Source organism: Corvus kubaryi, unplaced genomic scaffold (genome assembly GCF_017639235.1).
Source record: "Corvus kubaryi isolate FWS band 111438036 unplaced genomic scaffold, C.kubaryi_AGA036_p1.0 76, whole genome shotgun sequence".
Lineage (NCBI taxonomy): Eukaryota > Metazoa > Chordata > Aves > Passeriformes > Corvidae > Corvus > Corvus kubaryi.
This window is the reverse complement of record NW_024582063.1, coordinates 2,526,011-2,551,420: the sequence shown is the minus strand read 5'-3', so window position 1 is coordinate 2,551,420 and position 25,410 is coordinate 2,526,011. Positions and strand designations below refer to the sequence as shown.

Here is a 25,410-nt window from a genome sequence, read left to right as displayed (position 1 = left end):
ATACACATGTCATCATTTTTTCTCACTTGTACCACAGGGTCATCTTTGCCAGCACACTGTCTTGATTTTATGCAAGCTTTAATTGCTCTTCATTGTGGAGAGAGGAGGAAAACAATTATAGGGTAGTTCTGTTGACAATTAACTTCATGTAACATTACCTACTCCTGGTGGTGTGCTGAAAAATACAATGTCATTTCTTTCTTTAATGAATGCGGTATTACCTTATCTTTGAAGCTGTTAAGTCAAAGAGAATTTTGCCTCTTGCTGTAGTAGCATCAGGGTTAGAGCAACACAAAAACAGGTCTGAACATTTCATCTGCAACTTTTAGACTGAAACAGCTTGACATTACTGAGAACATAAGCTGTGGCCATGATCTGAATAAATCTTGCTTACCTATATCAAAAGAGACAGTTTTTGTAGTGTGTCAGCACCAAGTGCATACCTGAGGGCATTTTGGGAGAAGATGTTTAAGCACAAAAATTAGGGTTCATGCTGGTGAACATTTGAAATGTGAAAGCCCTCCTGAGCACAATAAATGTTTGAAGTGACAATAAAAACCTTTTGCGAATAGAAACACTCTAGTAACAAACAAAATTAGAATCCAAGGGGCAATTGCATTGCAATCCAGACAAATATCTCCTCAATAGCCTACTTCTGCTGAAGTCAATAGCAGACCAGCCTGCAGAGCTTTAGGAAATCCTACCTTAGGTACTTTATTGGCATGCCAGGTTTGTAAAACAAATGCACTTGTTATTACCGTGTAAAATACATCCCCCCTGAGCTCAGTGGGTCTGTTGATGGCACTGGCTGCTACATCTAGACATGGGAAGGTTTCAGTGCAATCTTTCTTGAATCAAACAAGAAGTAGAATGAAAATTAAATCTAATTGCATTACACAAGGCAAAGCATTAGCAGCCTTTACAAGTGATTAAAGCTTTGGAGTGGAAGAAGATAAGAAATTGAATGGTTTGATGTTAAGATATGGGATTACTTATTGTGGGTGAGGCACTGCTATTTCTCCTGTTTAAAAATCCATAATAAGTGCATGAAAGAAGCAGTAATATCTTGATAACAGTTCTAGCCCCGCAGCAATTCCTCCCTGGGTTTTAACCTTCCTGAGCTTGTTCCACTGCAGCTTCTTCCCTTTTAGAAATTATTGGCCAAATGTTTCCCAATCATTCCCAAGTCTTACACAGGCAAATTTAATCACGGCAGAAACCACAGCTAGAAGAAATTTGCCCATGCGAGAACCGAGCGAGAAACTAATTCAGTAAATTTCAGTTAAAGCCAGATAAAATGCCTTTGGTTATTCATCATTATATATTCTGTAATCTCTTTGCTCAGCCTGAGCATTGTGCAAGCAATATATCTGTCTCCTGAGGTCAGACAAAAAGCACAGTGTCACTCATGCTCAATGTGTATGCAGTCAAGTCTACTTTAAGCCCGATGGAAATAGGAGGGAGTGATGGCAGTGTACAGATCTTAAATCCAAGTTGTGATTTTCATAAGAGAGGCAGAAAGAGGAAGAATTTGATAAGATGACTTGTTCGTTTACAAAAACTGCTACTGGCAGAGCTGGGAGGACCAGGAAAATCTCAGATAAAATCAAAAGCTCAAAATTGTCTTGGTAATGTGGCAAAGTTGTTCAGTATCATTAAATTTAAAAGTAGTCAAGGGAAATGCATGCTAAGGAAGGAAGAGTTAAATGGAGAAGTAGAAAATGGGAAATAACTGGTTAGTCAGCAGTCCTGTCACCCTTTATTTATATTACAGTAACTTAAAATTGGGTCTTTGTGCCTTCATGAATGAATTGGAAGAGCTGCCCAAGCAAACAGGTACTTGAGAATTTGCTTCTTTGCTTTCAGATGGAACTTTTTAAAATAAGGGACTTGTGAAGGTATATTTAAACCATAGAGAAGTCCAGGTAGATTTATCTGAGTTTTTTCATTAAATTGTAACTGTAGGAGTTTGTACAGAGATTTGGGGGGGGGAACAAAAAAAGGCCTAACAGTAGAAAGGATGTTTTCATGTTTAGGGCCTTTTTATCCCTTGCATCCATCTTTGTAAAGCAGAATAGCTGAGACAACTATCAAGAAACAGATGTTCTCTGAACACCTACCTACACAAAACACCAGTGGCAGAAGAAAAATCTGCCACAAGTCTGTTGTTTAATCCAGTCAAAAGATAAGCCAACAATATAACCATTGAACAGCTTTTCCCATCTGTAAGGCTCAGAAAGCCCACAAGTGACATCTTCTTTTGTCAGACTTCTTATGTGGGGAAATATGACATAGACCCAAGATCACTTGTGAAATTCAGATAATGCAGTTTTAATGCTGTTTCTTAGCCTGAAAGGAGAAGTACTGTGAGATGTACTGGCACTGAAGTGACAGTACATGTGCAAGTATTCTTTCGAAGCCAATAATGTCTCACAAGAACATAACAAAATTTGGATACCATTATTCTTTTTAACTTGCAGTTCAGAAAAAAAAAAAGGCTCAACCTTGGGTGTACACAGACATCTGAAATGCAAGTTTCAATAAACAGCAAAAGCAGCTAATGTTTGAAATGACAGGGCATAAGATTTCTTCTGTTAGGGTGTTGCTTAGATACACAATTATCCACACAAAAAACATTCTCAAAAAGACATAGGAAAATAAGAATGGGAGCAGCTTTAAAGGATGAAAAATTATGATTGCAACAGAAATCTACTTTTGAAACAATGTTCACCTGGAATCATCAGCTGCATGAAGACTGTAGGAAGGTCAGAGGAGGTGGTAGTATATGGCTTCAGATATTTGACACAAAAGAGAGAAGGAATTGGTGATTCTTGGGGCCCATGAGCACTACCATCATGTATACCCATGGTTACTGAGACATACTTCGTATATTTCTTGATTATCATGCTTTTGTTTCCTGTGTATTTTTAAAACAGTTACTCTTAATGCAGGTGTGTTTCCTCTGTCTGATGGTGTTTCAGAAACCCCTGTGTTCTAGGTGATATTTGGTAGTGCAGTGAGCCAAGGCAGATGCTTCTTCATGCAACCTGGAATATGAGCAGGGGTTTAAACCCCCCCAACAGCTGTTAATGTGAGAGTGTGAAGACCCTAAGCCTGTAGTGCAAAGGGGAGGCTTTTTCACAGTATATAAATTTGTCAAACAACTGTGGAGCGTGTGGGATATATTTTTCCATTATTAACACCACCACCATTTCAGAGAAGATTGTAGCAAAATGGTTTTCCCCAGCTGTTAGGATAAGAAAAGAAGACAAGCCAGAGACAGGACCCTGCAACCATCAGGTGTGGAGGCAGCCACAGAAAGCAGCTGTGGGCTAGTTAAGATCAATGTACAAGGAGACAGGCTGCAACCAAAAGAAGGAACATTCTGTTCTCATCTCCTTTTTCTGGAAATCCTCCTTTGTGAGGTGGTTTAGGACTAATTTAGGCAACACTAACCCATATTCTTTCTGTTTTAACAAGCCATCAGAGTACCTCAGCTGTGCCAAGGGGCAGGATAACAGGAGGGCGTTTACTAGCATCTTGCTGAAGATTTGTCCAAGAAAGGCAGCATAAAATGAAGAAAATAATTTCAGTCTTGATTTTTATGACTGTAAACCAGAGACTGGCCCCAAGAGTTTAGCAGAGAAGAAGATGATTTTATTTATAAGAACAATAAAACCTTAAGTATTGAAAAAAGTTTGTGAACATTATGTTAGTGGAAAAGGGAGGTTGTCATGCCACAGGACACTTCCATCCCTTTACAGCCAATTCAGCAAGAATAGTGCCAGTTTGTAGGTCCTGACTTTCATTGTCTCTATGTATTTGAATTCCTTTGAATTCAAATAGAGTTTGAATTCCTACTCCTGATTTTCATCCTTCTCTGAATTTCATTCTCCACCATCTCCTTTTAGGAGACGCTCCCTCTCCCTCATTTGAAACCATGTTCTGTTGCAGTAGGATTAGCCAGAAAACTAAACATAAGCTTGCCAAAGATTTTGAGCCTCAAGCCTGTGACTCTCCCCACATGTTCCCTCTTCAGGGGGGGCTGCTTAGCAAGAGCTTGGGCCAGAGCTGCTGCTCAGCTGGCAACACTGATGGCCTGGCACAAGTCAGTCCCCATTTGCTTGTACAAGGTGTATGAAGAGCAGCTGGCCCCAGCCAGGGAATCATAAAAGTGATTTAGAGACACTTCTACTTCTTCCGTGGCTTGGTTCTGTGCCAAAGCAACGTCACCAGACCTCCTTCTGTATTTATTGGGTTTTGTCTTTAGGACAACGGCATGTAGTAGTGAGCAGGGGTGGACTTGTTTAATTAGTCTTTGCAGGCTGTACACAGAAAGGGCAGCATGCAGTACAGCTGAGGAAAAAAGCTTTCCTGCTTCTGCTATGTGAAAAGAGCAAGAATACTGCTGCTGCTGGTGGTGAAGCTGAAGCCCCAGCGTTTATCTTTTTAAGGGCCATGTATCACTCAAATACACAAAAGTTAGGCCACTTGAGCTGATAAATGTGCCTGCTGAGTACCCTCTAGAGACTAAAGATCTTTCTTGGAAAGCTCAGCTAGAAGGTGTCAGCTTAGAAAAACACACTTGGGAAACCTGCTGCGAGGAGGAGAAGTTAAACATTCACGAGCAGCCGGGTTTTGAGGAGGTTATTCCTCTCTCCTTCTCTGAGGTTTCTTTGGGGTCACCCCCAGTGCCTTAGAGATGCTAACAGCTGGGGTTTCTGAGATAAAACCTCACCTTACTCCTCTCAGTCTGGCATATCCTTCACCCTAAATATACTGCCCTGGCTGTCTCATACATGACAACCTCTCCTTAGGTCATGGGGTCCCCTCCTCTCCTGCCTGACATGGCCAGGTATCAGCCCCACATGGCAGCACCTCTCCATGTAAGCACTCTGCGTCTGGGATCGGTCTTCACATTCCCATCTTCAGGGGATTTCATGAGAAATTTCATGAGGTTTTCTTGCAGCTTCTTATCCCTCTAGTGCTAGTCCTCTGTACAGCACAAGAGGTCCTTCATCACTACCTCCCCTACAAAATTTCCTGTCCAGAGCACATGAGTACTTTGTTTAATCCCAGCATCACAGCCACCAGCACCTCTCCATCACACCGCTCTCTTGCAGGAGCCTCTTGCATCATTCCCATGAGGCAGACCCTTGTGACATCCTACTGGTCGCCAGGGATGCCTGTGGGAGTTGCAAGCCCCTTGCCCACATGCAGAAATCACCAGCTACCAGAGAAGCAGGGGAGTCCCAGCACCCCTGCCCTGATGGAACTGCCCTGCTGCTTCCCAGCCCTATCTCCTGTCCTCACCCGAGTCACGGCTGGGAATAATTTTGGCTTCATCTTTGTGATTCACTTCTACAGAAATTGTTTCCTCTCAGTCTTTTATACCTTTCACATGTACCTGGTAACTTAGTAACTATTTATTAATTCACCTTTTAGTTATTTAATGTAATTGTGACAAATATAATCTTTTTTTCCTAAGGAAGCTTGGCTTATTTTAGGCTTATATTTCTATTAACTCTTTTTAAAACCAACATACATTAAAGAGGAATGGATATGTGGCCATGACCTCTTAGCCTGTGGTTTAAAGCATGGCCAGCAGAGAAATGCCAAGGGTGATCGATTCTGGTGTTCACTGATGTTAGGCATCACAGGGCTATGGATAACCAATAACCTGATCACCATTGTGTGTAAATAGAATAAAATTGGTACTGTATAAATCCTGTAAAAATTGCCTGCAGCTCTTTGAAACTCTCTTAAAGTTCAATTATTCATCTCCTGGCTCTGTTCTGCCAGCATGGCTCCTTTTGAGTAACAGTTGTCTCAAACACCTGACTAATATTTCACAGGTGGAAATGAAACAAGGAGCACCAGCAGAGACATGGATGGTTTTTAACTACATTCATTAAGCTTATTATGGTGCACTTTTCAGTCATTGAATAGAGTGGGCATCTTTTCCCAAAGTCTCTGGGTGCAGGTGTGCACTTTTTTATATATGGAACACTCAGGGAAAACAAAAAAAAAAAGAAACTGGTTTAGCTCACCTTGGTTTGCAAAGCAAATTTACAGGAATTCTGACCATCTCTTTACTCTAGTCTCTGTTAAAGGAATGTATTTAAAAATATTTTTAGAAAGTTAGGAAATGCCAGAAATTGAAGTGGTGTGTGTATATATCTATAGATATAGATTTAGATATAGATATATTTTACCAAGGATGGATGGATGAATGGGTAGATAGAATGATTATGGAAGTCACTCCTTATCTGCATAGTCACTCAGTATTTTCTCCATGGAGTATCTGTCCCAGTACATGGGTCACCAAGGACTGCATGTTTGTGTAGGATACAGGTTTGGCCAGCCCTAAACACTGCAGTTGTATCTCATTTATTCAGACATAGCATGGGTCCAGCTTAAAGGGTCTTAATTCACACAGTGCTGGACAGACCACTGCAGTCCAGGAGGTGTTTGCAGATAGTAATCTAAATAAGGTCAAATGGGATTTTACAGCAACTTGGATATTAAAGGCTTTGCAATAGAAAAGTTCTAAAAAAATGTACTGTTTGAGCCCAAAGGGGGGTATTTTAGTAAATCAGGCTGAGAAAGATGTTAAAGTAAGTCTTTCGTTTATAGTCAGCACATGCGAGGCTGGGTGGAAGAACTGACTCGTAGTATTCCCCCTTTGGGGTAAAAGCTCTGGATGCAGCAGTTTTGTCAGCTCTGAGCTGTGACCCTGTATCCAAGGCAACCGTTTCTGGATGTTAGGTGGTAAGGAGCTAGAGAATAAATGGGAGGCAGTTGTGAAATATACAGGTATGACTCTCAGGGGAAATAATAATGAAATGCTGACAGGTGGGAAAGGGTGGGAGGAAGCACCAGAACCCAAACATGGGGTTCAGAGTAGGATGTTTTGTTCCTATGTACTTGTATAGTACGGTATGTGTGTTAGTCAATAAAGACCAGCCAGGACTATTGGAAAGCTGTGAAGTAATGCAAGTGTGGAACAGACAGGAAACAGGAAAACATGAAAATTGGTAGCTCTTTGTTTCTCTGTGTTCTGTAACCCCCATCTCTTACCCTTTATGTTGCAAGAACTTCTTTCCCTCTGGAAACAGCATTCTGCTTATAGTTGTCTCTGTTGTTGTTTATTTCTGCGGAACCATTTGTTTAAAAAGTTACTTTCAACCATCTTAGTTGATTTTGATTTCTTTAAATATAACCACATGATGGTTATGCAGTGGCATAGAGGTGATGCTGCTCTGATGATCTAAGGGCTATTTCACTCTGGGATTTCAAGTGATTGCGAGTCAGTGTGCTGATCTGCTGTGTGAGTGAAGTCCTGTGAGAGAACACCTGCATAAGAAGAACTGGGGTGGCTGAAAGAGGCAGGGACACATTATGCCCTTTCTTGTGTTCAGTTTTTGTGACTTTCTTGTGTTTTAAAGTTTTTGAAGTGACCAAAACTTTATTGCATCTCTCAGTAAATACGTCTTTACTGCAAAACTGTCACCCCCTTTAATCTCAAAATATAGTAAGACAAGGTAATTGCCAAAATAATTTGACTGAGAGGAGAGCTCACAAGTACTAAAGCTGCTGTATTTCTTTCTGTCTTCTGGCATCAACCATCTCTTACTCATAAGAAAGTGGGTAAAAGAAAAGAAAGCAAGAGCAACAGGAAGCATATGTCACAAGTTTGTCCATCTGTTCTACCTCTTGAATCCATCCCTAGCTTAAGTAATTTAAAACTCCAGATGAGCAGAATTGTAACCACAAACCTGTTATGCAAGCCAGGATGAGGGTTTCATTAAATGCCAGCATTTAACCATGAGAGGCTGCTGAAGGGGGTTTTTGTCAGCTCATCTCTACTAATTCTCTTTGTTTGGGGAGGAGAAATATCAACCAGCTGAAATTAATGCTGCCATAGAGCTTGTATCTGAAGTGATGAGGCAAAATTGGCATGAGGGAGGTTCAAATATTGCAAAGTCAACCCCAAGGCACCTGTAAAATATGTCTCAGGGCCATGAAAAATGTAAAGCCCTGTTGCGCTTTTTCCCTTGTAGCGTGTTGGAAGCGTAGGCAGTTCTGGATGAATTTGCTTCATCCAGGCATCACGATGTTCTTAGCCTTGGGTGAGGGCTGAACTCAGAGATGAGGTACAGAACATACCAGGACCAACCCCTCGTGGTCAGGGTGACACAAAGGGACAAACCCAGCTGGCAGAGGAAGACCCTGCACGGGCAGTCCATGAGTGCTCCCCTCAGCCAGCTGGTGGCCTAAGAGATGTGTTTTAGTGGTGGCTTGGCAGTGCTGGGGTAATGGTTGGACTCAATGGTCTTAAAGGTCTTTTCCAATCTTCCCTGTTTGCCTGGCCTCACTTTTTGCCTGTTTTATATATTTCTTACCACTCTCATTGCTGTGATGGGCCGTTTCACCTTGCATAGCTGCATACTGAATTTTGGTAACATTTTGTTTCAGAAGATTTTGATGAAACAAAGAGCAACAAAAATATAAAACTTCACTCTCTCTCTTGAATGATCACTAGAAAATACTGAAAAGCTCAGCACATTTACAGCTCGATCCAAACTGTCGCTATCTCTTTTTTTTTTCCTAATTAATAAATGTGTCTAGCCATATGTATGACAATAAACCCATTTATTTTGATGGTGATGTTCACATGCTTGCTGTGAAGCACATGTTTAAGTGCTTTGCTGACAAGGCACAGGCGAACAGATGCCTTCTCCATAACAAGTTGGCTGTGTATCCCTAGCTGCCAACCACAACAGGCTCCCCAGCTCCTTCTGAGGACCAGGCTCTTATGGATATTCATCATTAAATGAGAGACTCCTGCTAGCAGCCAGCCCAATCCAGAGAACAGGTCCACCCCACAGAGAAGAAGGAACTGAGAACTTCTCAGAGCCCAAGGCAGGGTTTATGAGGTCTGCTCAAGGGTGGTCTTGTTAACGCTGCAAAATGGAGAGACGGTGGGTCCAGAAAGCAAAATGTAATTACCTCTTTGGTAATATTTTCTGGCAATACTGTGCAAGTTTTTCACTGACTTTTACACAGAATACTCTTTTAACAATGAAGATTATGATCATTAAATCCTAGAATGGTTTGGGTTGAAAGGGACTTGAAAGGTCATCTATTCACGTGGGCAGGTGTTGGAGTGAAAGCTTCTCTGGACTCAGGTCCAGAGGAAAAGGCCCAAAGCACAGGGGTTGAATTAAAACCTTTGGACAAGCAGAGATACATGAAGCCACACCAAAGTGAAATAGAAATATAGATTTTTAACTATTAGTAAAAATATATGCTAAGTGCCTTAAAAAGTGCCTGAAACATTGAAGATCTGCAGCAGAGACCTTAAACACAGTTCTTACTGCAGCAGTGTTGCCTTTTCACAGAATTTCTTTACTTTAGACAAAATATAGCTAGAACTGTACTGTTCACATTTTTTAGATAGAGTGTTCCCATGAACAATAAGAGCTGATAGAAACTATATATGCAAATCTGTGTAATACCTGTGTAACACTTGTGTAAGGCTTACGACTGTTAGAATTGGACCAGGATAGGTTAAGAAAAGGAAAACTAGAATCGTGTGTTAAACTTATTGGTCAATTAACAAATGTAATCCACACTTCTGTAAGAAAAGAAGATAGAGCATATAGAATTAGAAGAAGCAGCTGTTTTCTGCCTGCTGTTTGCTGTTGCTGCTTGGCTTTATCATGTAACCCCCTTGAACTCTGCCTTCAAGAAAGCTATGAGACTATGAAATGAAGAACTTAGCAGAACAGCAGCCTCCTCTGCTCTCTTACCCTGGTCTGAGAAGGAAGGGTCTCCCATCAAAAGCTCAACAGGCAGGGACACCTTTCTCTAGATCAGGTTACTCAAATTATGAAATATAGTCTGAATTGGTGGCACACAGCTGTTTCTGAGCCTGCCAAATGTGCTGTGAAAGTAGGACCACCTCTTTTCTCATGCATTTTCATGTCACTGAAAAGATACACCTGAGTTTGCTTGTCGTGAGCATTTACATTCTCTTATCAACCATTGGGAAATTCTCTATCAACAAAGTAGGAAGGGAGCACAGATAAACTACCCAGAAAAATTCAGCCATTGCAAAAATAAACCAGTAGGTTTCAAGCAGCAATCTCAATTCTTGCTGTTTATAAAGGTGTGTCATGGTAATAAACTGGATTTAATGATTTCATTATGCTCTGTAATGATTTCATTATGCTCTGTGCTTTGTCTTCACAAACTTCTATTTATATAGTCTGGTGTTGATATTTACCGCCTTGAATATGTTATTTGCTCAGTATTTTGGTGGAGCAATACAGCAATGACATTTCAGAATGTGGATTTTTCACAAACCTTTAATTCAAATTAGATGTAGTTATTTTTTCACGGGACATAAGCAGTCACCTCAGTCCTGTCAATAAGCACTTTGCCTGAGCCACCAAGTGTTTTTACAGAGAAGGATAGCAGAATAAGGGCAATACCTGCAGAACTGAGTTTCAGAAGAATCTTCCTGAGACAGGATGTGAAATATGTGTAATCTTTTCAATAAAATAACTGGTATCAGCAAATAACAAGGAGTAAACTTACTGTATTTATTTGCATGCAAATTTAAGTTCACCTTTGCTGTTATTTAACCATCTGTTAGCTACAGGGCATTACTGCTTACTTATAAAACTGTGTGTATGAGTAACATCATAATAAGTAATAGTACAATAAGTAATTCATATCAAGAAGAGGTGAATTAATATTGTTGCTGTATCTTCCCAGAGTTTGTATACTCTGATTTTTCTGTTGAACTGTGCAGCAGTGTTTTTCCCTGCTGTAATTATCCATCTGCAAGTTCCCAATGCCCCCAGTCTTCCAGGCAGCTCTGCAGCATGATGGTTTTTCCCTCCCTCTGTGATGATACCCGGTGGGCTAGTCACAGCTGGGATTTGGAAAAGACTTTGAAGTGCTGTTATTTTTAAAACAATATTCAATATTTGGGAGGTGCATTTTTTTCCTGTTACACAACCTGAAAACTTCCATCTTCTCAGTGGGAATGGTATAATCAGACCCCTGTAACAAAAATGTTACACTGGGTTACAGCTTGTGAACAGAGAACTTTTCATCAGGTCCTGATGGCTGACACATGTGGGAGTAGGGAAATGGCCTCTTTACCTCATCCCACCTTGAAAAGGTTTGGGTTCAGTGAGTCTTCCACCTGCCTTTACAGAGTGGTGTTGCTCTGCTAATACACTGCCTTTCGTCTTGCAAGGATTTTTTGCTCACTTTTGAGTTTTAGTCATCTCATTGAACTTTCTGGTGCTTTCCTTCTTTACCAAACTTGGTTTCATGTTGGCCTGAGCTGACTTAGAGATAGCACTCCTTTTGTCCAGTGAGATGGGAGCCATGTTAAGGTACATATATCCTGAGCTTATGCATGAAAACCCGTGTCATTAATGTTGCCCATTTATCTCCACACCGTAGGTTTTGGAATGACCACACCAGCAACCGTGGCTGGAAAAGTATTCCTCATCGTTTATGGCCTTTTTGGGTGTGCCGGGACCATCCTCTTCTTCAACCTCTTCTTGGAGCGCATCATCTCCCTGCTGGCGTTTATCATGAAGGCGTGCTACGAGAGACAGCTGCGAAGAAGTGGTCTCCTACCTCCCAACTTCCGAAGGGGGCCAGCTGTGTCTGGGGTGGGCAGCCTCGTGGGCTGGAAGCCGTCCGTTTACCACGTGATGCTGATCCTGGGATTCTTTGCTATTACCCTTTCCTGCTGCGCCTCAGCCATGTACACAGCAGTGGAAGGATGGAACTACATTGACTCCTTGTATTATTGCTTTGTCACCTTCAGCACCATCGGCTTTGGAGATTTGGTAAGCAGCCAAAACGCTGCGTACCAACATCAGGGATTATACAGAGTCGGGAACTTCATATTTATATTAATGGGGGTATGTTGCATATACTCCCTTTTTAATGTCATCTCAATCGTAATCAAACAAATTTTGAACTGGGTGTTGAAAAAATTGGAATGCAGATGTTGCCCAAAGTGCCATAAATCCAGTACCCGCCTCAGCCGTCGCAACGCCATCACCCCAGGTGCCCGCCTGCGCCGCCACAATGTCGCCGTGGACACTGACGGACAGTACGACAGTGACACCGAGGGCAGGAGGCTCTCTGGAGAGATGATCTCCATGAGGGAGCTCACAGCGTCCAATAAAGTCTCCCTGGCCATTTTGCAGAAGCAGTTGTCCGAGACGGCCAACGGCTACCCGAGGAATGTCTGTATCAATACGAGACAGAACGGTTTCTCTGCGGGGGTGGGGGCTCTGGCCATCATGAACAACCGCTTGGCAGAAACAAGTGATTCTAGGTAGAGTTTTTGGAATTCCTTTTGTTTCTTAAATAAAAATAAAACGGCGGTTAGGGTGGAATTACCACTGTAAGCTACTGGAAAGTTTTGAATTTCAGAGACAGCCTTGGTATTCATTGGGTGTTCAGCGTTTTACTTTCTGGGGGTTTTATAAGTTTTCTCTAATATGCAGTGAGATCTTTACCATTATGTTACAATTTTCCCCTAAGGGGGTTTTAAATGAGACTTGGATGTCTTTGATGCAGAATCTGGTGCAATTATAGAAGGATGGTGTGCATAGTTAGGATGGTGTCAAAACTAACATGTTCTTCTTCAGAACAGAGCCTGAACCCAAACTCTGTGTTAAAAGGCATAAAGCAGGCAAGCTGGGCTCCAGATTCAAGCCTGGGGTCGGTAAGTTTTGGCTAAACCAGTATCTCACAGTTTGTTGAAGTCTGGTTCTGGCCCTGAGCCTTGTACTCAATGCTCTTCAGCAATTCCTCGTAGCAGGCCTTTGTATGACATACACGTAGGTGACTGTTGTCACACCAGCTTTAGGGTGACTGTGTTTCGCTTCAATAATCCCACTGACTTCAGTGGCAGAGGATGGAATGGGCTGAACTCCCCACGTACAAATGGTGGGATTTAGCCAGTCTTGTCCGAAAGACCACCTGCCACCTAACTCTTAAAAGTCAGGTGGTTATCAAGGACCGTGTTAAGGTGTGCAAAACTGTTCCTACCTACTGATAACAGAAAACAGGCAATTGTCATCTTCAGAACTGACGTTATTTAATGCAAGAGAAGCTGGTATGCACCTCTGGTGTCAAATGTTTGCATCACCACAAAAATGCTTATTTCATTACTTTCTCATGAAATAAGTCACTAAAATGAATGTAGGCTCTCTGTTGTCCTAAATTTGCTCTTTTACTTCTGCAGTATTGTTGCAGAGATTCGTCCAAAGTATTTCTTTGAGGACCCCAACCCTGTACTTGTTTCCCACAAATCTGACTGTGCAGGCTGTACAAAAGAGCACTGCTTTGAAGTTCCCCCAGGAACTGGCTTCCCCAAAATGTTGATACCAAGTCATAAATTAGCCTTCGGCTGTTGCTGCTACCATCTTAAGCCATATTTAACCTGTGCTAGCCCAAACCACTGAAGAACCAAACACAAACCTGGTCTAGAGTGTAGTTTAGCATGACAAATGGATGCAGAGGAGTTACTGCAAACCTCTTTCAAAAATACATGCAACAGCTCTGGATCATTTCTCTAAATTCTCTCTACTACACTGTGAAGATAATAAAAAGGCTTCTACTGATTCCGGGCAAGAAACAAAACTTAAGCTTATATTCTAAGGAGCCTTCTCTTGGAAACTTACTGGAAAATTGTAGGCAAGACCATGAGTAGTAGGTTGGTTACTGAATAAATTGACCGAGATGATGAACACAAACTAGGAATATTAGAAATGTTTGAGAATATTTCCATGAAAATATTTTACTCTATTTACTGACTTTGTTTTGCATGGGTTTGGAGTAGCCATCATTTTTGCTTTCTTTTAAATTTGTAGCAGTGCAAAATGTTTTGGAATGTACCCTTGGAAAACTTAACTTTAAATCTGAGGTTTTGCACACCTGAGCCTGCCAGCTGAATTATGGCATTGAATGTATCTTTTTCCTAACGAAAAGAATCAGAGCTGCAGATAAACCATCACACATGGGTCTGTATCACACTGTAAATGTCACAGCTTTTATCAAGATGTGTTTGGCCAGAAACAAGCAGTGATGATTGTAATGTGTTTCCAGCTGGTGCAGACTCACACTTAAGATTCTGTGGTATGGTAGGGGCTGCATTCAAGAGGCAGGAGCTTTCTTGGTGGTAGAGAGACTCCTCAAGGTCCATCTGTCAGAGTGCCTTCCTGTCTGTGCACTCATCCTCTTTAAGGAGGCAGGAAGAGGTGTTTGGTGCTGCTTTTGATGCCCACTGAAGGATAAATTTAAGCAGGGTGTACAGGGGCGGGTCATGGTCTGGAAAAGACTCTGACTGCTGGAAGACCCAGTTCAGGAAGGGTCCCTTCCCTTCCAGACGTGCAAGGGAAACAGCACAGGCAGGGAACCAAAAGAATGGAAATTTGTTATTTCCCCTTGGGATTACCCCCACGGGTAAATCTCTAACTATGATGATTTATATGTTTGTTTATTAAAAGTGTGAATGGGACTCTGCTCTTTTTTTGCAGCCAAAACTCTCTTAGGGTTGTATCTTGGTGCATTTGTCATCATGGGGAGTATTACTCATTAGGACTATAACATAAATCAGGGCCGACAGGCTCTGTCCCAAAGGACTTAGGAGTTTGAACAGATAGGGCCCCAAGCCACAGCAGAATTACCTGTTTATTATTTCTCTCGTAAAAACATGTTCAAATGTATCAACATTCTGTGAGCTCAAGAACTCTTATTTTTATGGTAACAAGTTTGCAAATTAAAGGGTTTTTTTCAGTGAATTGTTTTTAAAGGGTAAATATTATAACTAATATGAGGATCCTGTTTAAACTGTAAATTTGTGAATTGTTTTCAAACCACTTATTCCAGCCTGGGAAATACAGTGAAGTTAATATGAAATTGTACGTACCTCCTCTGTACTTTTTCTGAGTCCAGGCAAAGGCAGACACACAGTCTGCTGTAGCATAATTTAAATGTTTCCGAGTCTTTCTGGTACCATCAGTCACAAGGGTGCCTTTGCAGGACCCTTTGCAGTTCCTATTGACTCCAGGGGAAGTTGGACCAGCTCCTGGAGCTGGGCATCTCAAGGGATTTGAGCATCAGGTTGCTGCTCAGTTCACTTAGATCTAATGTTTACTTACACCCAAGGTCCTTGATAATCTCCATTCTGCTTCTCCTTAGCTTCAGAGGCATATAAAGTGCATGCCCAGTTATTTACCAGTGCCCCTATTTCTTGCAGGTCATATATCTCCAAAAGCTGACATAAGTCAACCACAGGGACCCCCAGGTCATATCTAAGTCCCAAACCTATCTGGCACAGCAAAGCCAGTTTATGAGAGGGTCAGAGCATGGTTACTGAGCTGGGTCTCACTGGGGAGCATCTGCTGAAGTGTGGCCCTACAGTTCCCTCATATTCAGTAGCAGAAGTATTTTTTCAGGATGCATGGAATCCAAGCTCCAAATCTCTACTCTTCAGCCTGCCAGCCCTTCCTGGGCACCCATCACCCTTGTGCATGACCACACAAGCCAAGAGGACATAGGAGGTTTGAGGTCAGTCTTTCCTAGTCCCTTGTGCTGTTCCTTTGGCTTTTTTTTCATGACCACTCCTCTTCAAACTTGCTAGGCTTCAGCACCTAACTCCTCTTTTATTGTGCGTGGTCCAACTCAGATTCCCCAGCGCAGCCTGCTCCCCTTGTGAATTGACCCCTAAACATGCACCAGTTGCACCAAGTGCAATTCCTCCTGGTATTTCATTTTCACAGACAAAGCAGATACCAGCAATACCTGGACACAGGCTGAAGCACAAGAAATCAGAAGGAAACAGAAGGAACAGAGTGGGAAAGTGAAAGCACACTGCACTAGATTGCACTTTCTTTTCAGGTAACTTGGGAGTTGTATTACATTCTAGAAATGGGGTTCTTTTTCAAATTTTATTATGGATAGCCTTGAAAGAATGCAGTTGGCTTAGGTTTTAAAAGTTCATCTTCCCTGATACAACCCCCTCTGTATCACCCTGTAGAACAGCAGCAGTAACTCCTGGCTGGCACAGACCAAGACATCCCAGCTGCCTGCTGAGTCTACAGGCAGCACGGACCTGAGCTCAGACCGTGTCCCCCACACTGGTCTTTTGCTGCCTGAGCCCAGGGAAGAGCATTCAGGAGCAGAAGAAAGCTACAGGAATTAGCACTTCTCTGTGAGCTGGCCCTGAGTGAGAACAGTGATGGCAGAGGTGTGAGCTGCTCAGAAAAAGGAGATACCACATTCGCCTGGCACCTGCACTAGTACCTTGCAGACAAAAACCAAAACATAGGGGAAAATTAATGAGCAACAATGACCAAATTCAAGTGATATCTTCTCTTAACCCTGGAGCTCAGGACAGAACAGTCACAAGGAATAATTTTGTGTGAAATCTGTAGCATTTGGCAAGTCACTACGTTGACCTCTCGGGGTCTGTCTTCCCTGTGTGTGTCTTGGACAAAGTTTGGAGTCACACCAAGATGTCATCTGGTTCTCATTGGTTTCTTTCCATCTGCAAACACAGTACTCATTTTGAAAAAATTCAGATGGCTCTTTATTTCCTTGCAATGCGAAGGACATCCTTCAGACCACATAGATGTTCAGATCAATCTCACTGACCTCGGCAACAGGTGGCAGTGTCTGAGGGACAGGGCTGCCTCCCTGCAGAAGCAGCATTGCACAGCAATGCATACCAAGGTTCTTTAGGCAGCTACCAGTTCTGATTGCAACCAGGATTACTGCTGGAAGACAGGAATCCCACTAGAGCTCTCTGGGACTGCCCTGTGCCGTGCTCAGGTTACCCAGAAATGCCCCTGTTGGTGTAGTGCTGCTGTCCCAGCACGGCTGCAACCCTGGCCTTCAGCCTTTTCTCCTCCCCAGCTTTCTGTGGGTGAAAATTTGGGTGTCGGATGACCATTTACCCATATTTCAGTCATGCCTTGCTGCTGAAAGAAAGACTTCAGCAGCAGTGGAGGTCATGTAGCCAGGCATGTGGGCTTGGTATAACCCTGATTGCCTGTGTGGGATGAATTTACAACTGTATGGAAATCAGCTGTAGCAATGAGACCATGCTCACATTTTAGTATTTTTCTAGCCTTTAACTTGAAAAATACTCAGTGGCAAATCATTGCAATGAATGTTCAGAGCTAATCTCAACAAAATCACACTTTGCTGATTGCTAGCCTGGCAAATCTGTGGGTATGGCTTCTGCTCTAATTGTATTACTAATGTGCCTTTCCAAACCAACACACATTTGCAGTGTTACATTTAAATAATACAATAAATGCTGTGTTACATAATAAATTCAATTAGGAAAAAGTTAGCACTTGACTCACACAAAATAACTAATGAAGTGTGCATTGCACATTGTACAACCAATATGCAATTTTTTTTTAAAAGAATATGTCCATATTTGAGCTCAAATTATGCCTTCATGAATGCTAGGAAAAGAAGAGTGCTACATTGTGGAAAATAAAGGAAAGCATGGACAATTCCACTGAGATTTGACACAAAGGCTATGCATGTTAGCACATGCACAGTAAGTGGTTCATTATGCATTATAAATATGTTGTGTAGCAATGGCACTGAGGAAGGACTACTTTAGTTTACATGGCCACAGTCTGAATGCAGCTACCAATAAAGACACATGCCTTTTTTCTTTCTCTCTTCATTTGCTAAATGGGTAACATCCACCCTTTAATTACTATATCTCTTTAAACCATCAAAAAGAAAATGCAACTGCCCTAAATTTTGTACAGGCAAAAAGAGGTCTAAGGTCAAATCCAAACTTTCAACTCTAAGGATCCAGAGTGGTGTAGTTTAGCTTTGAAGTGGGGCTGCAGACCTGCAGCCTTCAAATGTATCATGTTTAGTCCTTCCCAGGAAAAAAAAGAGGGAGTAAATACGGATATTTACCCAACAGTCTGGAGATTTAGCATGAGAAAAAAAAGCACAGCAAGTGTGCTGTTATTGAGGAATGAAAAGTGTGGGGAAAGGGAGAAGCTTAGAAGTGTTCTCCAGCAAATCCAGCAGAAAACCAAAGACTTGCATTTATTCCTCACCACACAACTCTGTGACACTGTCACCCCCCCAAGGGGCTCCTGTGGCGTCGTGAGCTCAGCTACCTCGCGTGGAACGTGAAGAGAGGTATTTTGTGAGACACAGGGGGAAGAGGGACCACACACTTGCAGTCACCATCTTCATTCAGGGCTGGTTTCAGGAAGACAGTTGCCCAGCTTTTACTGGGAAAGCAGCCATACTGGTCCCTTACAGTGATGATCAGTATTTTGGGTGTATCAGAGGTGCAGATTCCCATACCTCTAAGTCCTCCTAGTCCCAGGGCCCTGTCGTGCCCAGGTGTGTCCCAGCCAGCTCCCAAGCCCACACTTGGCATGAGGATGTAGGTGGGTTTGAAAGGGTGTTACATCATCGTCCCAAGAGTTTTCAGGATCAGACCTTCAGCAGGTGATGCTTTTTCAAACCTACAGAATACAAAGATGTTCCCATATTCCTTTTGTACTTTGCAGACTGTAAGAGTACTTTTTAAAGCCAGTGAGTCAATGCAAAATTAATGCTTTTATAACAACATACAATAAACAACGTGAAAAAAATTACTAGTATTTCTGACAATGTGCAAATCAAACACCAGGTTTTCTCAATGGGTATAATTTCCTATTCCATGCAAGTAAAATTATGTCCAGGAAATTTTTGCTCATAGTACCATCCATGGGCTGCACAGGCAGTGCAAGAATTCAGTTCCAGTTTTATTGTAAAACCTCAGTATCTGAAAGCACAACGTCTAAAATACTGTTTGGGGATTGTTTGTGGGTGTTTTTTTGTGTGTGTAAACATTGTTTATTTACAAAAATAAAAATGCTATAATTATACATATACAAACCTATTTTTAGCTCACTGGAATACTACTTTGTTGGATACTCTCAGCAAAACTATTAGTTCCAAATTTCTAGCCAATTTAAATTACCCAAGTTTCAAGATAACCTGTTGAAAAGTATTCCTGTTTGTTTTGTTTCTTTTTGAAAGGGCACAGCTTGGTAGATATCTTTGAGCTGGCATTGCTATCTCCTACTACAAACCTCAAAAATTTTACTTCTGGAGCGAATTCCTCTGGTTTTGGTATTTGCTCACTTCTGCATTGAATTCTAGAAGGAACAACCAGTTCTGTGCTGTTTTCTGGTTGGTATCACTTTCCTTTTTGCATTGATTGAAAATAGCTGAAATATTAACAAGAGCAAATGTTCCCAGACACACCAAAATTAGTCACTTTTCTGAACATTTTTCTTTTAAAATTTGGTTTTGTAAAATCTAAATTCTGATTGTAAATTACATTCATGGTTGGAATTAACAGACTGAATATTTTTTCTACCAACGGAATTGCTTGACATGAATTCTTGAAGGATGCTAATGATTCAGTTTTGTGTAAAAAGACCTGCCTATTTCATTTGCCCATTTTATCTAATCTGTTTTGAATTCTTAAAGTCAGAAGTATGTAAGTCCCATTTGGAAAATGCCCTATGCTGTACATTTGCTCCTATGAACAGAGCTTCTAGAGGGATTAAAACTGAGCCTGCCTAATTGCTGCAAACAGAATTGCAAGTATAAACCTTCGAAACCTGAGTATTTGTACCTGTTTGGCCATTGCAAACCAAGGGCATGCTAATGTAATTCCAATTCAAGTGAAGAAACATAAATCACAGGGCTCGACTGGCTGCTAACCACTTTCATCAAAAAGGCCACACAGCTACAGGGCCATGGGTGATGGACAGATGCATCTTGATACACAAAGATGTTATTTTGGAGGTTGGTTTAGTGGCTGGGAGTTGGCAGTGGGGTGGTTAAAGCAGCTTGGCTGTTCCCTGAGGGAAAGGGAAAGGGCAGTTCCCTTTGCTGAGCCTCAGGAGATGTTTGCCAGTAGTAAAAAAGTTTAAAAGGAGATGGACATTGCATTGAGCCTCTCTTGAGAAGCACAGCAAAGTGCTGTAGGTGTTTCTGGCCACCTGTGAACCCTGGGTTGTTCCTGAAACTGGAGTGTTTGGAACACGGGTGCAGCTGTTGACTCATTTTGCTCTTTGCAGTGCCTCTGCGCTGGCAAAGCAGTAATCCTGCTGTGATCCTTCTCTCCTCATAAAATGCATAGAGAGATTTGTTTAGACTTTCCATATGATGACAGCATATATAAATATTACAAGATGAATCAATTACCAAGTCTGGCTATATTTGCTAAGAGATCTTTATCAGTAAAAACAAGAAAAACTGTCTTACCAGTACAGTGAGTCAACAAAAGTAAGTGGTTGTTCTGAACAGAAAGTAAGGTGCTAAAATATACAATTGGACCCCAGAGCTCAGGCATGTGTCACAAAATTATCATTCTCTTCCAATGCTCAATGCACCTGTGTCTTTTGGGAAAAAGCCTTGGTTTCTGCCAGCACCAGGACATGCAAAGCTTCTGTTTTCTTTATCTGTATGAAAGCAAAATGTATTGAGGACATGCCTTGGTCTGCACAGCACTCGGGTGGACTTGCCTTCATCCCCAAATTTAAGCGTGCCCATCATCCAGAGACCATGAATACTGGTCCAGTCTCCAGCAGAAAATGGACAAAATGGCCCCGCCTCGGGGTGTCTGTGGTTTTTGGAGAGCAGCTGAATGTCATGGCAAACCACAGCTGCCTCCTCCAGCCAAACCCCCACTGGGGTGGGATCCATCCCACTGCCAGCCCCTGGTCTGCCAGGAATTGTACTGCCAGGAGAGTGGTACAAATCATCAGCAATGTGCTCTTTTCCCTGCCTTCTTAATGGGCTAAAAACAGTGGAAAACAGAGAGATAATTTTCTATTTTAACGATCAAAAGGGTGTTGCCCATTATTCACAGCCTACAGACAAGATGTTATGATTTTCAATTTTCCTGCACTGATCATTCAATTTGGCAGCTGACCTTCAAGTAGTCATGGTTTTTCAAAAAAAGGAGGAAAAAAACCCAAACAGGAAACTCAAACACCCATTATCAGCATATCAGAAAAGCAAAATAATCATAAATGAGGTGGTAAGGATCCACATGCAAAAGTTGAGAGCAGAGCCGCCTCTGTCTGCAGCAGCCAGATGTTTTCTTGGCAGTGGGAGAAGTTTGGGTTCAGGAGAGCATTAGCTGGATGTTTGGACATTGCCCTGCAAACAGCTGCAGCACCAAAATGGCACTTTCTGAACATGTTTCTGCAGCTGTTTCTACACTGTTAGGGACATTTCACATCCCTGCGACTGAAACCAGAGGATGGCAGCAAGCATTACACAAGCAATTTACTGTCACTGGTGTCTATGGGTATTAGCCAGGGACATTTTTCACAACCAAGAGGAATTTCTGCTGAGTGTTGGTCAGAAAAAAAGGACATTTTGCCATCCAGAAACAGCTGCAGCAGTTTCTGCAGTGCCTGACATCACTCAACATACTCCCAAAGAGTTGAACCACACAGACATTACCCCAGCAAGCCAAAAGAGGTGGTAGGGTCTGAGAAGCAAGTGTTCCTATGGCTTGAATCTGGAGTAACTTGGTTGAATTGCAGGTAGTAAATAGCCTAATTAAACAGATGTAATGACTTAAATGCCTGCTAGAAGGCATTTAAGTCAAAAGGAGATGCATGTACTTTTCCATCACAATTTTGGTAGTGTTTACCAAGTTAAGAGGTGAAATGAAGAAACATAAGTTCCTGTAAATCATTGATTGGAAAACATCGATTTTTACTCTTTCAGATGATGCTTCTTGGCAAAACATTAAACTGGAATAAATTTCAAGATTGAAATCTGTTTAAACAAGTGGCAGTTTAAAAAATGCTTTAATCCTGGGTTGACAGGAACTTAGCCTCCAACTCATACCATAATTGTGAGTGCTCTTAACAAATCCGTCCCATTTTTGGTGTCAGCTCAGGATTTTTCCACTGTAAGATCTTTGAATGAAGAGGTCTAAAAGCCATATACAAAGCCAATCAAACACGGATCACGTTTCTACATATGTTATATAGAGTTTGCAAACAAAAATGGGTATTTTGGGCTTGGCACCCCCCTTCATTCACAGAAACATGGTCATGGATCCAGGAGGCAGCGTCAGCTGATGTGCAGCTGCTTTGCAGAGCCGTGCAGAGGCGTTGGCAGAGGATGTGTAGAGCTGGTGGTTAATGAGACTGTGGAAGAGCCCACTGATGGTGTCTGGGGAACATTCCTGTGTGTTTTTAATGCCGTGAAACATGATGGAGTATGAATCCTGTACATCTGGGAGGATGTCAAATTCCGGGTGACGTTTGGAATGTTGCAATTAAGCTATTACAAAGACTTTTGAAATAAATAGGAGAAGAAAAGTTGCCTGGGATGTGTATGCGAGTACTCTTGTTTTTTCTTCTGAGCATGGAGAGAGGAAGGCGAGGCAGGAGCACCTCCTGGGTGAGAGACCCCCTTGGAAATGTATGGCTTGGAGACCTCAGAGCCATATGGGGAGACCCAGATGCTGGGTACACTGTGTATGGTCAAGCAGAGGCAGGTGGGATAACAACTGGTGTGATGTGCTTCCAGTGTACCCCATGGTCACCTGTTAAATCCTGCACCTGAGTGATCACTAGCTTTGCAATAAAATAGAAAGCAGATGGAAACTGTTTGCTCTGTAAACAGTTAAAAGGACCTTCCTATATATCCCCTCTCCACAACTGCCATTCAAATCAATAGAAGCCATCTGTCCAAGGTATTAAAATAAATCTTGGGAGTGTTGATATTGACTAGAAAGGCCCTTAAAAGATCAATCACACTGCGAACAGAGAAATGTCACTGCACCAAACATGGAGACTTGCTAATCTTGCTAGATAACATGGACCCAAAGTGCAAACCTTTCTGGTTTATAAACCCAGGCAAAGCCCCTACTGCTGCCCCCATCTCCTCAGCATCATAAAACAAGCCCCAGCAAGAGCTGGTGCTGGGCACAGGCTGTGAATGGCACCTGCTGCTGCAGTGTCCAGCCAGACACAAAACCTGCGAGGGCTGGCGTGACAGCCCCTGTCAGCCAAAACACACACAACTTATTTTACTGGCAGAAAGGATAAGGGCTGAAAAGTTGCAGCCACAAAAAGTTATGCTGGGCCCAGCAGTGAAGGGGAGAGGGAAATTTTTGGCTGTTTAGCACTTACTTCACTGATGTTGGGTGTCTCCAGAATTGCTATGCTAGGAGTCCAATTCCCCTGGGGTTTATTCAGAGTCTCCCATGCTTCAAAGAAGTTGAGATTTTCAGAGTGTTTCAGATTCTTCACAATTCCAGCCATAAAGTCCTCCATCATAGAGTGTGGTGGGAAAATCTTACTAATCTGCTAGATATATTTACAGAAAATGAGAAAATACCTTTTTTTGTTTTTAATAATTACCCTTTTCACATCACTGTATTTCCATGTTACTATTCGACTGCCTTCCCGGTTTGCAAATATATCCCTGAGGAGCCACCAGCTACCTCAGCTCATTCCTAATGGGAAAAAAAAAAAAATCACTGAGCTCTGCTCTCCAAGAAAGCAGCAAAGCAAATGAGTGGAAGAGAAAACTCACCAGGAAGAGCAGCACCAGCAGCTCCCACAGCTGCTCTGAGGTCTCTCAAGTGGCTTGTCCCGGTGTAGGCAGAAGGCCACTGTGAAAGCATCCAGTCTTGGTGCATATCAGGGGGTAGAAGAAGGCAGCAAGCTCACTGGGAGATGATTTCTCTTGTTTCTGCTGCTGGTGGGAAGCTCATCCATGCTGCCCTCAGGTGACTCCTCTAGGAGTGGATATGGGGCAGCCAGTACCCAACCAGGACATGCATCTGTCTCCAGGCCTCCAAAACCCTCTCCAGAGGCAAGAATGTAAAAATAGCCTTTTGTCCAATTTATTGCAGCAGGATCCAGCCCTCACATAAGGGCTGCATTTACATTTACAGTACCGGGATGATGGGGCTGCCCCGAGTTCCCAAATGTGCCACTGGGATTTAATCCCATGCTCATACCAGTATCGGCTCGGTGTCCAGACTGGCTGCTGGCATGTCCCCGCTGTGCCATGCTGGCTTCCCTCCTTTCCAGCATCCCCCACAATGGGCACATGTGCATTTCTGACACTCCCACCCTGCTCCAGCTCACTGAGACACAGCAGAAGACGCAGCCTTAATTTCGAGAGAAGCGAATGTGCCGGACAGAGCCCTGCACGGGATGAGGCAATTACAAGTGATTCATTAGACCTTGTGCACTGAGATTTGGGGTTTAATCGTGTATTGGGACTTTCAGTGGTTCCAGACACCGAGCTGCAAACTTCATTGGGTTGAGACAACTGCTGCTGGATTTTCCTGGGACTGAGTTTCATTGTCCTTCCCTCTCCAGTGGGCACCTGATCACACACCCAGAAACACACTGACACCTTCAGGGTGCTGGAGTGAGTCCAGAGAATGAAGCTGGTGAAAGTCTAGAGGGTAAATCCCATGAGGCGTGACTGGAGGAGCCGGGGGTGTTTAGCCTGGAAGAATGGAAGCTCAGAGGGGACCTTATCACTCTCTACAACTCCCTGAAAGGAGGCTGTGGCCAGGTGCGGGTTGGTCTCTTCTCCCAGGCAACCAGCAACAGGAGTGGAGGACATATCCTCAAGTTGTGCCAGGGGAGGTTCATGTTGGACATCAGGAAGAATTTCTTCATGGAAGGGGTTGTCAGGCATCGGAATGGGCTGCCCAAGGAGGTGGTGGAGTTACCACCCCTGGAGGTGTCCAAGAAACAACTGGACATGGCACTCAGTGCCATGGCCAAGTTGACGTGGTGGTGTTCGGTCAAAGGTTGGACTGGATGATCTCAGAGGTCTTTACCAACCTAACTGGACCTGTGATTCTGTGATTCTCTCTACAGCACATCCAAAAAGTACATTTTGTGCAACTGTTGCATTTATATAGGAAGATTATATAAAGGTTAAAATCCACCTCACCCTAGTCATGTAACCAGTTATTTTGGTGGAAATGACGCTGTTTGAATGAGTGTTCCAAAAAATGTTTCACCTGAAATACCCTTGAAATGTGCTGTACAAGTCATTAAAGCCCTCACCATGCCCACTGTTTCTTTCTTTGCTTTTATCCACTTTAATTGGTCTCTTACCCCATTTATTCCTCTGCCTGCTTCTAAGTCCTCTGTTTCCTTCCCACTGCTTAATTCTCCCAAACTAATACAAGAGCTGTGTGTGACCTTGTGACCTGCTGAAATCGGTGCCAAAACCTCCATGGCTGAGCTGATCACCACACCAGCTCTAAAAAAGAATCACACCCTCGCATTTGCACTCAATGTC

The 25,410-nt window shown here is 42.6% G+C and overlaps 1 protein-coding gene across 1 annotated transcript in view; it reads left to right on the top strand.

Annotated features, from left to right (window-relative positions):
• Positions 1-22,459, top strand: part of KCNK12 (potassium two pore domain channel subfamily K member 12) — a 29,591-nt gene extending 7,132 nt beyond the window's left edge. Inside the window, exon 2 of the mRNA XM_042051600.1 lies at positions 11,488-22,459. Within this exon, the coding sequence (XP_041907534.1) occupies positions 11,488-12,383 (896 nt within the window). The 3' untranslated portion in view covers positions 12,384-22,459. The remainder of the gene's footprint in view (positions 1-11,487) is intronic.
• The last annotated feature ends 2,951 nt before the right edge of the window (positions 22,460-25,410 follow it).